The sequence below is a fragment of the Bos grunniens genome, chromosome 10 (assembly GCF_055505025.1).
Source record: "Bos grunniens cultivar Pamir isolate PY7600 chromosome 10, Bosgru_T2T1.0, whole genome shotgun sequence".
NCBI lineage: Eukaryota > Metazoa > Chordata > Mammalia > Artiodactyla > Bovidae > Bos > Bos grunniens.
In genome coordinates, this window is record NC_141174.1 from 94,105,596 (window position 1) to 94,120,325 (window position 14,730).

Sequence of the window (14,730 nt, forward strand, 5' to 3'; positions counted from 1 at the left end):
TCAAACCTGGGTATTTTTAGTATTTTCAGTCACTATTTTTCTTTCTGCCGGGTTGCCAGATTTCGTTAACAATCCCAGTATATGGGATTCCAGTACACTCTAGTATAAAATTAACTTTATATTAAATATGTTTGGGGACCCAGAATCAAGCCATTAGTTATGACACAGTTTTCAATGTTCATTCATTAATCCAAAGAAGACTTGTTCACTCTGGAGTATTTCCTTTGTTTCTCAAGTCTTTATTTCTGACCTCAAGATGTCTTTTTACAGGCCCACATGCTTGATCTCAAGCTGATTGTAGACAAGGTTCAGTCAACGATAAACCATCTTTGGTACCAAAAAAGTACTCAGATTTCTGCTTAAGGCCTCTGTTGACCTTGAAAAGTACACTCTTCACTGTGGCAAAGACATGTACTCTCAGTTTTCTTGGAGAAGAGTGGGAAAGTGATCCCCACATCCTGCTTCCCTATCACGACCAATCACTTAGTGTTGTTTGTACAAACTCTGAAAGTTTACCTTTTGCACCTAATAATTCTACTTACCAACCCAGAGTTCTCTGAGCTCCAAGAAGTCTAAAATGATTTAGTTCAGCATTTGGTTCTCACCTGAGAACATTATTTTCTGATGGTAGTAAGGTAAGTAACTACTCAGGTAAACAAAGCAGGTTGCTGAGGTGCCAACATTCTGAATATGTTTATTCATGCTTGTATTTACGATTGCAAAATGTTTTCCATACTACAAATGTTTGTTACAAACAAGCTGTTACAAATCGATAAATAATACTAGCTACAACTACTCTCTACTATAAACAGAATAAGCAGAAACTAAACAAAAGCTACTACTTTGGTTACACAGACGTGCATTTTCTGTTATAAAACTGACAACACCATCATTTTTATTTCTTTGTAGTATCTTCCCTTGTGATACAAGTTTTTATTGCACATTCCTTTGCACTTGTCTTACCAGTTTAGGTTGAAAGCATATAAAAGAGAGAGGGGCTTATTTTCTGCCATGTGGTCATTTATATAACAAATGAAAAAGAAGCAAGTTACAAAAATTAGTGTGTGTGATATGTGTTCAACGTTGGGAATACTGACTGGTATGAAAGGTTCTTAACTAGCTGCTCATCAAAATCATATATAATAGCCATTAAAAACTCCCTTAGCTAGCAGCATGGAAATCATTGACTTGTTTATTCAAAGAGTAGACAGACAGAATTCCTGGATACTGTTTCCGTTCGGGTTTTCCAGCTCATATGGTTCCAGCTGACGATACTCAAAAGTCACGCGATTTATATGTTTTCCACTGGAGACCATGCGCAGCACCGTGTGGTCACAGCCAACTTTCATCTGGGCTATAATTCACGGAAAAAGTAAGTTTCCCAGCAGGTTAGAAACCACAGAGCCAAGCCATTTCTATCCACAAGATCATTCAAACAGGGCGAAAGCAAGATGTAGCTTCCTCTCACGAACTGAAACCAAGCCATCTACCATCAGGTGAAACGGCTTTGTTTTCATTTTCATTATAATATACAGCTGACCCATGAACAACCTGCACGCTAGGGCCAAGGACCCTCACCACAGGTGAAAATCTGCATATAATTTATTATCTCTCCTTCACATCCACAGTTCCTCCAGATCGGAGGTTCCACATCCTCGGGTTCAATCAACCCAGGGTGGTGTAGCTCTGCAGTATCTACTACTGAAAACAACCCTTGTGTAAGGGACCTGAGAAGTTCAAACCCGTGCTGTTCAAGAGCCAACTGTGTCATTAGTTGTTGAGTAGTGAAACTGAACTCAGCCCTTCGCCTCGTGTGCAAGAACACTGTCAAATAAAACTAACTATAAAGAAGTAAGAAGATGTCTCCTCGTGCTTTTTATGTTCTCCTGCCTCCAAGGCTTGGTGAAGGCGGACGAAGGCAAGCGTCAGTCCCTGCCACGCCTTTCCTCTCGCTGGATTCTCACTGAGGGTAGTGCTGCCCCCTTGGGACAGGTTGGAAATTTGCAGGGCCTGTTTTTTTTTCCCTTCTGTTTGGGGGCGCACGTGGCATGTAGTGGGTAGGGCTAAAGGATGGACCGTACTGCCAGACAGTTATGTAGACCAAAAAAATCACCTGTTTATTGTTTTCTAGCCTAGATAATGATTCTGTTTTACATATAAATAAAAATAGCATTTGCATGGTTTAGACATACACTGAATGTACTAATTTTCATTCTGTTGTTCACCTGTACTTTTTCTAATGTTTTCCTGTATTTCTTACATGGAATGACTTTTCGATCCTTGCCTGGCTCCTCTGTCCATGGGGTTTTCCAGGCAAGAATAATGGAGGGGGTTAAATTTTTTTTCAGCTTTGTTGAGGTATAGCTGACTGAAATTGTATGTGTTCGGGGTGTACAACATGATGCTTTTATATAAATACACATTGTGAAATGATCATTACAATCAAGCTAATTAACATTCATTACCTCACAGAATTACCTTTTTTTCTTTTCATTTCCCACTCCCTTCCCTTCTGGCAACCAACTATTTGTACCTACATGAGTTTCTGTTCTGTGAAACTCAGTAATTATTAAATAATTATTAAAAATTATTTTTAGTTTATTTCTTCAACCTCAAGCTGGTTCCTGAGGCAAGATTTATCTACCCTACAATAATCCTTCCTGCTATTTTAACTTTCTCAATCTTTTCCCCCCTCTTTGTCTCTATAAGGACTAAATTCTGAGAAACATTATTATCCTTGTATAACAGCTACTTCAAAAACATGCACCTGGGTTTCAATGAAGTGAAACAGCCAGATAGACTTATTTAGGTAAAAGTCAATTTGGAGAGATAATAAAATATAAATCCTGTAATTATTTTAATATAAGCGCCAGGGAGTCTAGGCTAAGCTTCTATGACGAGGTCCAAAGTTAATTTTATTTAAATGATTGGGAAGGTCATTCTTTTCTGATCTTACTCTGAACTTTAATCTACATAACGCACCTTATTTCCTTTAGTTAATGTGCATACCATTTATTTATTATTTGACATATTCCTAATTCGATCTAATCTAAAGGGCAGGATATCTAAGAGTTCATTGTATGAACAATTTAGGAGGGGCTCATGGAAACATGATGAATGAAAGAAAAAAGTGAAGTCTAAAATGAACCAATGGGTCAGATAAGTCAAGCCTTCAAATTATTGTAAGACTGGTTTCAATCATTTAGATAAAACAGGCAAAATATTTGGCCTTGATCATATCCTTTTGGAGAAGGAAATGGCAACCCACTCCAGTATTCTTGCCTGGAGAATTTCATGGACAGAGGAGCTTGGCAGGCTACAGTTCATGGGGTCGCACAGAGTTGGACTAACACACACACACACGTTTACCTAAACCAAGTTATATAATTCATGCACCAAAATTACTATAGCTTCAATTATCTAAATTTTAAGGGATGAGTGTTAGATCAGTTCTTAATCCAATCTTTTTATCCAGCTCAAACACATCTCCTCACGGGTGCCCTCCATCAGCATGGAAGGATCCAGTGCCTTTGAGAACGCAAATGGAGAGAAGCCACTGGTTTAAACCAGGGCTCAAGTGTAAATTAGCATAAACTAGCCCCAAATTTTTAGCAAAGTGGGTTTTTAGAAATATTGGCAAGAATACACAGAAGAACTGTACAAAAAAGATCTTCAAGACCAAGATAATTATGATGGTGTGATCACTCACCTAGAGCCGGACATCCTGGAATGTCAAGTCAAGTGGGCCTTAGAAAGCATCACTACGAACAAAGCTAGTAGAGGTGATGGAATCCCAGTTGAGCTATTTCAAATCCTGAAAGATGACTGTGAAAGTGCTGCACTCAATATGCCAGCAAATTTGGAAAACTCAGCAGTGGCCACAGGACTGGAAAAGGTCAGTTTTCATTCCAATCCCAAAGAAAAGCAATGCCAAAGAATGCTCAAACTACTGCACAATTGCACTCATCTCACACACTAGTAAAGTAATGCTCAAAATTCTCCAAGCCAGGCTTCAGCAATATGTGAACCATGAACTTCCTGATGTTCAAGCTGGTTTTAGAAAAGGCAGAGGAACCAGAGATCAAATTGCCAACATCTGCTGGATCACTGAAAAAGCAAGAGAGTTCCAGAAAAACATCTATTTCTGCTTTATTGACTATGCCAAAGCCTTTGACTGTGTGGATCACAATCAACTGTGGAAAATTCTGAAGGAGATGGGAATACCAGACCACCTGACCTGTCTCTTGAGAAACCTGTATGCAGGTCAGGAAGCAACAGTTAGAACTGGACATGGAACAACAGACTGGTTCCAAATAGGAAAAGGAGTACGTCAAGGCTGTATATTGTCACCCTGCTTATTTAACTTCTATGCAGAGTACATCATGAGAAACACTGGGCTGGAAGAAGCACAAGCTGGAATCAAGATTGCCGGGAGAAATATCAATAACCTCAGATATGCAGATGACACCACCCTTATGGCAGAAAGTGAAGAGGAACTAAAAAGCGTCTTGATGAAAATGAAAGGGGAGAGTGAAAAAGTTGGCTTAAAGCTCAACATTCAGAAAACGAAGATCATGGCATCCGGTCCCATCACTTCATGGCAAATAGATGGGGAAACAGTGGAAACAGTGTCAGACTTCATTTTTTTGGGCTCCAAAATCACTGCAGATGGTGACTGCAGCCATGAAATTAAAAGATGCTTACTCTTTGTAAGGAAAGTTATGACCAACCTAGATAGCATATTCAAAAGCAGAGACATTACTTTGCCAACAAAGGTCCATCTAGTCAAGGCTATGGTTTTTCCTGTGGTCATGTATGGATGTGAGAGTTGGACTGTGAAGAAGGCTGAGCGCCGAAGAATTGATGCTTTTGAACTGTGGTGTTGGAGAAGACTCTTGAGAGTCCCTTGGACTGCAAGGAGATCCAATCAGTCCATTCTGAAGGAGATCAGCCCTGGGATTTCTTTGGAGGGAATGATGCTAAAGCTGAAACTCCAGTACTTTGGCCACCTCATGTGAAGAGTTGACTCATTAGAAAAGACTCTGATGCTGGGAGGGATTGGGGGCAGGAGGAGTAGGGGACAACAGAGGATGAGATGGCTGGATGGCATCACTGAGTTGATGGATGTGAGTCTGAGTGAACTCGAGAGTTGGTGATGGACAGGGAGGCCTGGCGTGTTGAGATTCATGGGGTCACAAAGAGTCGGACACGACTGAGTGACTGAACTGAACTGAACTTCCCTTTATCTATGTATATTAATTCTATTCCAGAGTTTTTGCTTAAGATCCCAGCATTAGCTCAGAGAGTGAAAGTACTGGTGGGCAGATCTGGGTTTAATTAAAACAGGTAACAGCTGATCAAAAGGAGGTCTGATTTGCAGTTTCATTATTTAGTTGGTGTGTGATGTGTGCTTATGAGAGAGGAAGGGGGCTATGATAAGGGATGAAAGATTGCTCTTCTGTTTGACTTTTGTCTCTTAATCAATAATCCCCGGTTCCTGCATCAGAAGGACAGAAATGGGAGACCTTTATAGAAAGGTTTCACATAACCCTCTCTCTCCCCACTTGGACTTCATTAATTAATGTGGTCATGAGTCAGCAATTCCACCTTTGCCCCACCCCACCTGAGCCTGACCAAATGGAAACTCCTCACTGATTCGTAATAAAGAAGACCTGATTCTATTTGGTGTTGCACCATGAGCTAACCTGGTCTTTTATTACCAGGGACCACTTTTAGATTTCAGAATTTACTTCTCTTTTGGCAGTAGTCTTTCAGAGGCTGGTTTTGCTGTTAGAATCTGGGGACATTCTAGCAGTTCTGGGAATTTCTAATAAAGTGAATCACCTTTTAATGTATTTACTACGAGTAATACACACACACATATACATATATATGGTAAAATGACTTAGATATTACTTTATCATTACATTATTACTAATTGATGATACATACACTATATGAACCATGGTTTTCAGTCGGCAAACTCTTTAGTCTCAAGAGGATGAAAGCAGGGACTTTCAAAAAGGTAGAACAAGCACAGTTCTATGCCATTTTCATAGTTTTACCTAGGGCCAACCTTAAACATGCAAGTTTGTTACTTCATAAGTTTCTCTCCCAATGTCAGATATTGTGGTCATGCATTCTTGATACTGTGTATAGGCTCAAATGCAAAATCCTCACATTGGTTCAATGTGCAAAATCAAACTTTTTTTGGTGGAACTTGCCCTTTCACGTATAAATAATTTGAAGTGTTTTATTTAAGGACAAAGTCTTATTGTTGTTCAGTCACTCAGTCGTGTCTGACTCTCTGCAACCCCACCGGACTGCAATACCCCAGGCTTCCCTGTCCTTCACTGTCTTTCCCAGCATCAGGGTAAAACAATCTTAATAGGCACATAAATAATAATCAAAGAACCATCTTACCTGGGCCACGTAAAGGGTAGCAGAGATCAGCTAAAAGCAGCATCTTGGAAGGGTCCAAACCAGTTCCTCCCAGCAGCTCCACAAAGTCCCCTATTCCCCCACAGCCTGCAGAGGACTTCTAAGAGAACAAAGCAGGAGAGGAAGACATATTTAAATCACCTAGCAAAGTCAAACCAATGGCAAATTGGTGAATTCACTCCTTTAGGCCCAGAAATCCTGGAAGTGCCCTTTAATTTAACATCCAAGACTCCAGAAATTAAGACTTTTTAAAGAAAAAAAAAAGGAATTGCTTTTCTAAATTGGTTAAGTAATCATTTTTTAAAATGTGTGTGCATTTAAAAAACATTTTTTTACAAGTGCAAGGACTACAATGATGAAATCAGAATCTTTAAACTCCATATACGGTATATAAAAATTGCATCTAAAAGTGGTTTGATTTTTAAATCATTTGGACACACATGTTGAATTATTTGAATTTCTTAATGCATGCAGTCAGTGTTTTTATAAATAGGACTTCCATATCAGTTTTTTCCTTTAACTTACCTCTTTTCCTCTTCTTTATAAGACTTTTTTTTTTTTTTTTTTTGCTAGGGAGACAATTCTTACCCTTTCTATTGATAAGGATTTAGATTAGTTATAAGAATATTAAAGAAAAAAACAAAACCCTCATTTGGGCTCAAATTAGCTAGAGTTACCATCAACTTTCTCCATCCAATGAAAGTAAATTTATTTCAAACTATTCAAAATAATTATCTAGTCTAAAACTCTATGTGATCCACCGTAACCACTTTTTCTGCTTCCCTTCAATCCTTTCCACATGTCTCGTCTACAGAACTTCCTGGGCTTCAGTTTCCCAGGCAAAAAAAGCCACCCCTCTCCGCCCTCTCCTGTGATCAGGGCTGGCCTCGTGATCCCATGGCCCACATCCACAGGGCTCACACTTATGAGGCCTAGAGCTTGGCTTAATGCTCTGTTGTCACTATCTTGAAATTCTTAATAATTTTAAAATAAAGTCCTCGTGTTTTCATTTTGTGATGTCCCCCACAAATTATACCACCAGTTTTGCCTGTGATCCTCTTCTTCATTGAGGTACACTCAAGAGACCTAGCTGAGTGTGGCAAGATGCGTAGAAGTTAACCAGATAGACCATACGACATAGGAACCAAAGTCTAAAACAGAGAGTGCTGAATACACACTTACATAAACACACACAGTCCAACATTAGGAAGATACTGAAATGTAACTGGAACAAAGCAACAGATAGAAAATACTATTACAGCATCTATTTGTCCAGTGAAAGGAAGCAAGTGGTGGTGGTGGGTATGCATATTTAAAGCACCTATTATGTGCTCTGTTCTAAGCATTTTACACAGTTCATCAAACCATAAAATACAGGATTAGTCAGCCCCACTGTGTACAGGGCTCATGTTCTTGTACGAAGAGTTGAATAAGCCATTTAGAAGTAAAGGGGAAAAAAATGTAATTGCCTTTCCCTTGAGTAGAGGGTGTCCAGGGAGAACATGACTTAAGACTAAACATTCCAGCTGGTTCTATAGGTTCCAAATTTCACAGGAGGAGGTGAAGGGCAAAAGGCAGACTCAGGAGAGAGAAATGGGAAATAGGAAGTTGGGGAGAAATAGAAACTAAAATGAGGGCAATAGGGATTTCCCTGGTGACCCAGTGGTTAAGACTCCATGCTTCCAAAGCAAGGGGCATGGATTCAATCCCTGGTCAGGGAGCTAGGACCCCAAATGCTGTGCAGGGAAGCCAACAACAACAACAAAAAACAAAAATGAGGGGAACAAAACCCAGAAACAAAGAGGTGGGGAGCACACACTCCTCGCAGTCGGTGACTTTACTGTCCTCTTCCTGAACCTCTCAGCTATCCTCAGTAAACAACGGCAGGAGCTGGGTTGTGTAGGGACCTCTACATTTCTTTGTGGAGGTTCCACCTCCCTGGACTAAGTTACTCTCACCTCTTGCCTAGACTATGACGATGGCCTTTTAGGTGCACTCCTGCACCACTCGGGCCACTACAGCTCATTCATCATCATTCATGGAAGCGAGAACGGCATTTGGGCAATCCTCTCCTTCCCATCATGGACTCCGTTATTTAATTTGGTCATGAAGCCAGCAATCCCAGCCCCCTCACCCACCAGATCACGATCAGATGGATTATGCCCGAACCCCTCAGTGGTTTGCCACTGCACTCAGAGCAGGCTCTTAACTCTTAACCATGACCCGCTGGGCTCTCCACCCCGGCCCTGCCTGTCTCCCTGGTGCCGTACCATACCACAGGCCCCTACCTTCTTTGCTTCTTTCTGTTTCTGGAACTCAGGAAGCCCATCCTGCCTCCGAGCCTCTGCACTACTGTCGCCCTGTTCCCGGCTCTCCTGGGGCTGCCGGCTCCTTCTTACCTATCACTGAAATCTCACTTTAAATGTCTCCTTTTCAAAAGCTATCTTTCCTGACCATCTTACCTCAAGTAGTTGCCTGCCTTCTCTCCCACGTTTTCCCCAGCCACCACTCTGCTTCATTTTCTGTAGGGTACTCATCACTATTTGAAACATATTATTCTTTTGCCTGTCTCATCCCCTAGCATGTAAGTTCCATGTGAGCAGGACCTGTTTTGTTCATTGCTAATTTCCAGCATTTAGAATAAGGCCTTGCACATAGTAAGCACCCTAAAAAAATTCTTTTTGTAAAGCAACAAGTACTTAGAACACTGCAGACTTCACACTGTTGTAAATGGTAAGCACCAAGATTACTCCTCACAGCCAAAAATAGCTAAAATGCAGATCTCTCAATCTACCACACATGCTATCTTCTATATTAAACATGAAGAATGACATACAATCTCAAGCCAGTAAGGTTATGCCAGAGACATCCACTTATCCCGGTCTTTATCAAAGGATTATTCTTCCACAAAGGTTCAATTTAAAAAAAAATATAAGCACTGGCCTATGAGTTTAGGACTTAAAGGAAGTTGTACATACTGCTTTTCTCAACCCTAGTCTTATTTATTTGGTTTCACTGAAACCAAATAAATCTGTCTGATTAGGAACTTTCTTTGATGACTTTCTTTGATGCCGATGAATATATCAGTTATCTTAACCTATCAGTTATCTTAACCTTAACCTATACGAGAACATAAAAGGAGGTGAGGGTGACTCAGAGGAAACGAGCTGCCAGTGCAAGTAAATGTGGTCAAGGTCAGCACAACTGCAAAGTCCATACAGCAGTTCACGGGGGGAACAGTAGATGGGGAGTCTCAGCTAATGTTCTGTTGCAAAATGTATGGCATGAAATGTAATGCAAAAAAAAAAAAAAGCTTCAAAACTTTACTGTATTTTGCAATATAAAAATCCAATTTCATATTTTCTGCTACACTTAGCATTCCTTCATCACACAGTTCTGTCAATGAAGACACTTCCTTCATGTCAAAAGAAAATTCCAATAATCAGAAAAACAGCTGTGTAGATGACTCACACTAGGTTCTGCTAGGAGAGAATTTCTGTAAAAGAGGCAAGTACAAGAGAGTTCAATTGTAATTATATGCCACAACTTTGCCAGTTGGAAACATTTCTTACATCACGAAAAAAGTATTCAAGTAGGCAGAAGGGGCACCTGAGTATGCAGCTTGCAGCATAATGGAAATAGAAGAGGAGTGTGTTCAGGCAGCGACGGCAGGCTCGTGTGAGATGAAATGGTCAGAGAGAAGGACCTGCCTCTCCCATTCATCCACGTTCGCCCTGTATGATTACTTTTGCTCTCAAAAGTTTGCTGGGGCCTTAGGAAGTGACTGGGAAGCAATAAGCAACTCACCTTTAACTGCAGACCATTTAAGTGTCCCAGGGTGAGATCAGATATTTTGATCGCTACAGGATAAATGATGGAGAAGCTGCAGTTGCGATGCTGATGTGGCACAACCAGAGTAAACCTTCCATTTGGGGTCTGGGAGATGATATTGCAGGCTTTATAGAAAAGCAAAATCACATTTTCACTATCTTGTATGCTGGGCTTTTGTGGAAATTTATCTTATCCTATTCTAAGCTTCTGTTAATGGTCTAGGGGCTTGGGGCCTAGAAGAGAATACATATCACAAAGGTGATTTTGGAGCTGGGAAGGACCTGGGGAAGAAAAACCACCAGGGATATATCCACATTGTTAGGAGGCCCTGGGCTGTAAGGGGCTTCTAATTGTAATTTCAGGGGGTCACCTTATTTATAACACTCACAAGACATAAATTAATAACCAACCAAACAATACTAGGTGGTTGGTGTAAGTTCTAGGAATACTTCATTAACTAGGGTCTTAGTTCAATCTGGAAGTCTGAAAGAATCAAGGCTTAAAGAGGAGATCAGAATTCAAACCCCGGTGGTCTGAAACCTTTATTAACTGAACTTGGAGATATATGTTACTTTTTAGATAATAAAGTAAAGAAATATTGAACCCGTTAGAAAATAGGCTGAGAAAATCAGAAACCAGGCTTATGTCTGATAAATATTTACTGGGTGTTAAGTGGTAAGTTGACTAAAAGGTAAATCTTTAATGTTTATTTATTCCAAAAATTTTCTGAAAAATTTTTTTGTATCTCAGGTCTAGACTTACAATAAATTTATTCTTTTAGCTATGAAACTAGAAGCATCAGAGTTTGTGCTGTTTTCGGCCAATTCAGTTCAGTTCAGTTCACTTCAGTCGCTCAGTCGTGTCTGACTCTTTGCAACACCGGACAAAAGTTTCTCACCAGACTATGTCAGAATTACCTTTTGCCTCCTTCTTATATTTTTAATCACACTTAATTTCAAAACGAACTGAAATTCCTTGATGATTCTAGAAGATTTCTGATTTCTAGCCAAACAAGATAGAGGAGAAACAGTTGTCCTCTAGTATTATTCTGTTCCAGTCCTCAGAAATAGCCCTTCTGGGTGCTTCTACCATAAAAAGTTACTTTGTTTTTTAAAAATAAAAATTGGGAGATCAGTCAGTACATTATTTTTTGGCAGATTAGGTAGGCGCCATTCTTCAATCACATGAAGTGTTAATATTAATACTATAGTATGCAACCAAAAATGATTATGTTTTCTTTACCTGATTTTTTACAAACATTTTCCTCTTAATGGGCAAAAATAATAAATAGATGAATGAACTCATTCTGATTAAGATAATGTGTTTTAGGCCTGGGCTATTTAGCTTTATAGCATCTTTTCATGTATCCATCAGAAACGAACTAAATTAGAGCAATGGGTTCAGACTCAGAAGGCAACACTGAGGTCCTCTGGTCCAACCCTCTGCTCAGGCATGAAATCTGTCTACACATCCCAGATACGCAGTCTTTCGGCATTTACCTAAGTATCTTAAAGACTTCATATCTGAATCCAGGTCAATGGAATGACTGCAGGGATTAAAGTTTGTCACTGAATACATTGTAGTAACTCAGGAGATCAGAAATAAGACCAGGGGAAAAATAGAATTCTAGCCACCATAAGTTAGTATCTTATCTAGCCTGGTAAATAAATTAAAAACTGATTTGATTTTCATAATAATGAATCACAAATATCCTTCAGGTCATTTCTAATTACAAAAGAATTCCCATTCAAATCCTTCCTCACTTCAAATTTCTTAAGTCTGTGCAATAATACTACTTTTGAAAAGTAGAATGGATGCTCTCTCCCCCCAATTCCTGCCTTCTAACTGAGAAGACAGGAAGTCCACTTACGGAAGAGGTTAGGCTCTGTCTTCATGGTTACCGTGAATCCATTTCCTGGCTCATGGACCCGGAAGAAGATCATGGCCACGTTCTGGGAGGATCTGATGGTCCTTCTGCTCAGACCACTCTCACAGAAATCTATGTACCTCTCCGTCGTGGGGAGAGGGTGATCCTGGGAACTGGGGAATTTCTCCCCCTTGAGAATCCAACCATCAAATACCTTCCAACAAAAACACAAAGATGATCACTTCCATCAGCTCCTGAAATCATAAATGTGTTGAAAAGGGGGAAAAGCTTACCCAGCAATGGACCTCCAATTATAAGTAGGGAATAGACAGACTATACCCCCCTGTACACTTGCTTTCTATTTGTATATATTTTGACTGGATTGTTTGAAAGTCATATGATTAATTAATTAATTATTGCTTTCCCCCCCCTTTTATAAACTCCAGTGTATCTGAAGCAAATACTTTCTTATACTTCATCATTTCAGCCACCTTGGTAAATAAAACTACAGATGATGTACACTTTTGTATTGGTTATTATTTTTTCACACATCCTACCTTCAGAAGAATTCCACAGGAGCATAATCTGGGCTTCAGTTTTTCTCTTTCCTCATTAAAATATGAACAAAATATCTCAAAAATAGACAGCAAAGGGACAAATTGGAGCAAGAACTTTACCTACCTGCCGATGGTTATTCATACCCATTTCCCCCATCTTTAAACTCATCACACATTAAAATATCAAGAACTACTTTAACACTTAGACAATAATGTCTGGTATGCAAGTTAGGAATTTTTTCCTTCACTTCTTGAAGTTTGTAGTTGGCTGGACAAAAGGTCAGAGTCTATTGACTTTATTCTTAAAATCACCACAGGTCTCCAATTTAATGAATTGAACCTAGTTCGAGTTAGTAACATTACCAGCTACAAATCCCTTCATCAGATCAGTTCTCTTCCACTGCATTTGACAGTTTCCACTTTAGGGTTTTAATCATGTTCACTTTAACTGGACTGGAGAAGTCCAGCAACCATCCCAAGCTGACCCCTAAGGCTCACAGGGAACTCGGAGTGGGGATGCTGTGAGACTGGAGGACTTGTCCACACTTCATCCCTGCCTCAAACTAGATTCCTTCTCAGGATTTCTCCCAGTGGCCCGTGCCTTTCTGCTCCAAAATCGGGTCACCCAGGCGTTGAAGACAGCCTTTGGGAGCCTGGAACGATTCCACAGAGAAAGGGACCTGCAGGAGCAAGGCGGGCTCAGATCTCAGAGGTGAGGTCGCCTTCTAACCAGGGCCACGGGCTCGCGGACCTGAGCGCTCCTGCTAAATGAGCTTGTACCACTTTTCATCTGCCCCAGGATGCAACAAGCACCGGGACCGAGAGCTCACAGAGGGGAACTTAAACCACTGCAGGAGGCACCAGCCCTTCAGGGCGTGAGAGGAGGTTCCTTTTGCATGGGGGTCCCACTCCGGCACCAGCTGAGCATCTAATTACCGGCTCTCCCTGCTGGGTAGCTGGGACCCGGTCATTGCCCGTCCCTTGCCCACCTGGTCCGGGGGTGCCTCACCTGCAGGATGTCTCCCCTCTGACAGTCGATGGAGACCAGATCGTAGCGGATGGTGATGAACTCCTCCGGCTCTGCGATGAAGAATGTGGCGCAGTGTAGCTGCGGCCGGTCGGCGGTGAAGGTGAACTGGCCCTGGAGGCTCAGCATGTCCACGCACCCTGGGGGAGGGCAGTGAGGTTGGCGGTCCAGGGCTGCAGCCTCCCGCTGCGCCGCCCGGGGCAGCCCTCTCTCCGCCCCCAGCGAGTCCCAGCCTCAGCGCCTGGCTCCCGGAGCGTCACTCCATCTCGCCCAGGGGCACCTCCTCGGACCGACCCTTAGCGATGGGAATCTGGGCCTCGAGCTCCCTCCCAGGGGTCCGGCCAGCCCCCACCTCCCCACCTCCCCGGCAGCCCGCACTCACGCAGAGCGCGGCTGTACAGCGGCTCCCCCTCCAGCTCCCGCTTCGGGCTGGCGCCACCGGCGAGGTGTGGAAAAGGATCGTGGTCCACTGCTTCCCGCAGCTGGCCAGGAAAAGTTCAGGTCAGTCCGGAACAGTTCAGGGAGGGGGAGAGGGGATCAGAAGCGGGTACCCTCCCTGCCCACGACACAGAGAAGCAAGTGAGCAGATCAATGTCTCCAGGGGGATCCGGAGAAGACGGGAAGGTTTAGAACTTTTCCATCAGATCTAGGTATCCCCGAGGGGCCAGAGGGAAAGGGGGAAGAAGTAGGCAGGAAGACCTAGGGGATACCCGGGGAAAGAGGGAGCACAGTCAATGAGGAAGAAAGACCTAACCCCAACATAATCTGAGAGCAGAGGCAGCCTGCCCATCCCCAAGGCTGGACACTAAGGGCTGGAAGATGAGATGGGTCAGCCCCAGGGAATCGCTCACCTCCAGGTACCGGCTCTCTCCTCTTAGAGCCAGCAGGCAGATCAGAATGAAGTGACACTGAAGTTTGAAAGTGGGGGCCATGCCGGCCCTGGCTCTGCAGCTGGTGCTTCCTGCTCCGGAGGTCTCAGGCTTTGCTTCCCAGGCTCACCCAGGCTG

The 14,730-nt window shown here is 42.1% G+C and overlaps 1 protein-coding gene across 1 annotated transcript; it reads right to left on the reverse strand.

The window, feature by feature from the left end:
- Window positions 1-665: 665 nt before the first annotated feature.
- On the reverse strand, window positions 666-14,730 carry CRHBP (corticotropin releasing hormone binding protein). Its single transcript, XM_086323168.1, has 7 exons — window positions 14,575-14,730; window positions 14,106-14,205; window positions 13,706-13,863; window positions 12,143-12,353; window positions 10,249-10,397; window positions 6,424-6,541; window positions 666-1,354 (listed from the first exon to the last, which is right to left on the reverse strand). The coding sequence occupies exons 1-7, from the start codon at window positions 14,653-14,655 to the stop codon at window positions 1,197-1,199; spliced, it is 975 nt and encodes a 324-aa protein (XP_086179294.1). The 5' UTR covers window positions 14,656-14,730; the 3' UTR covers window positions 666-1,196.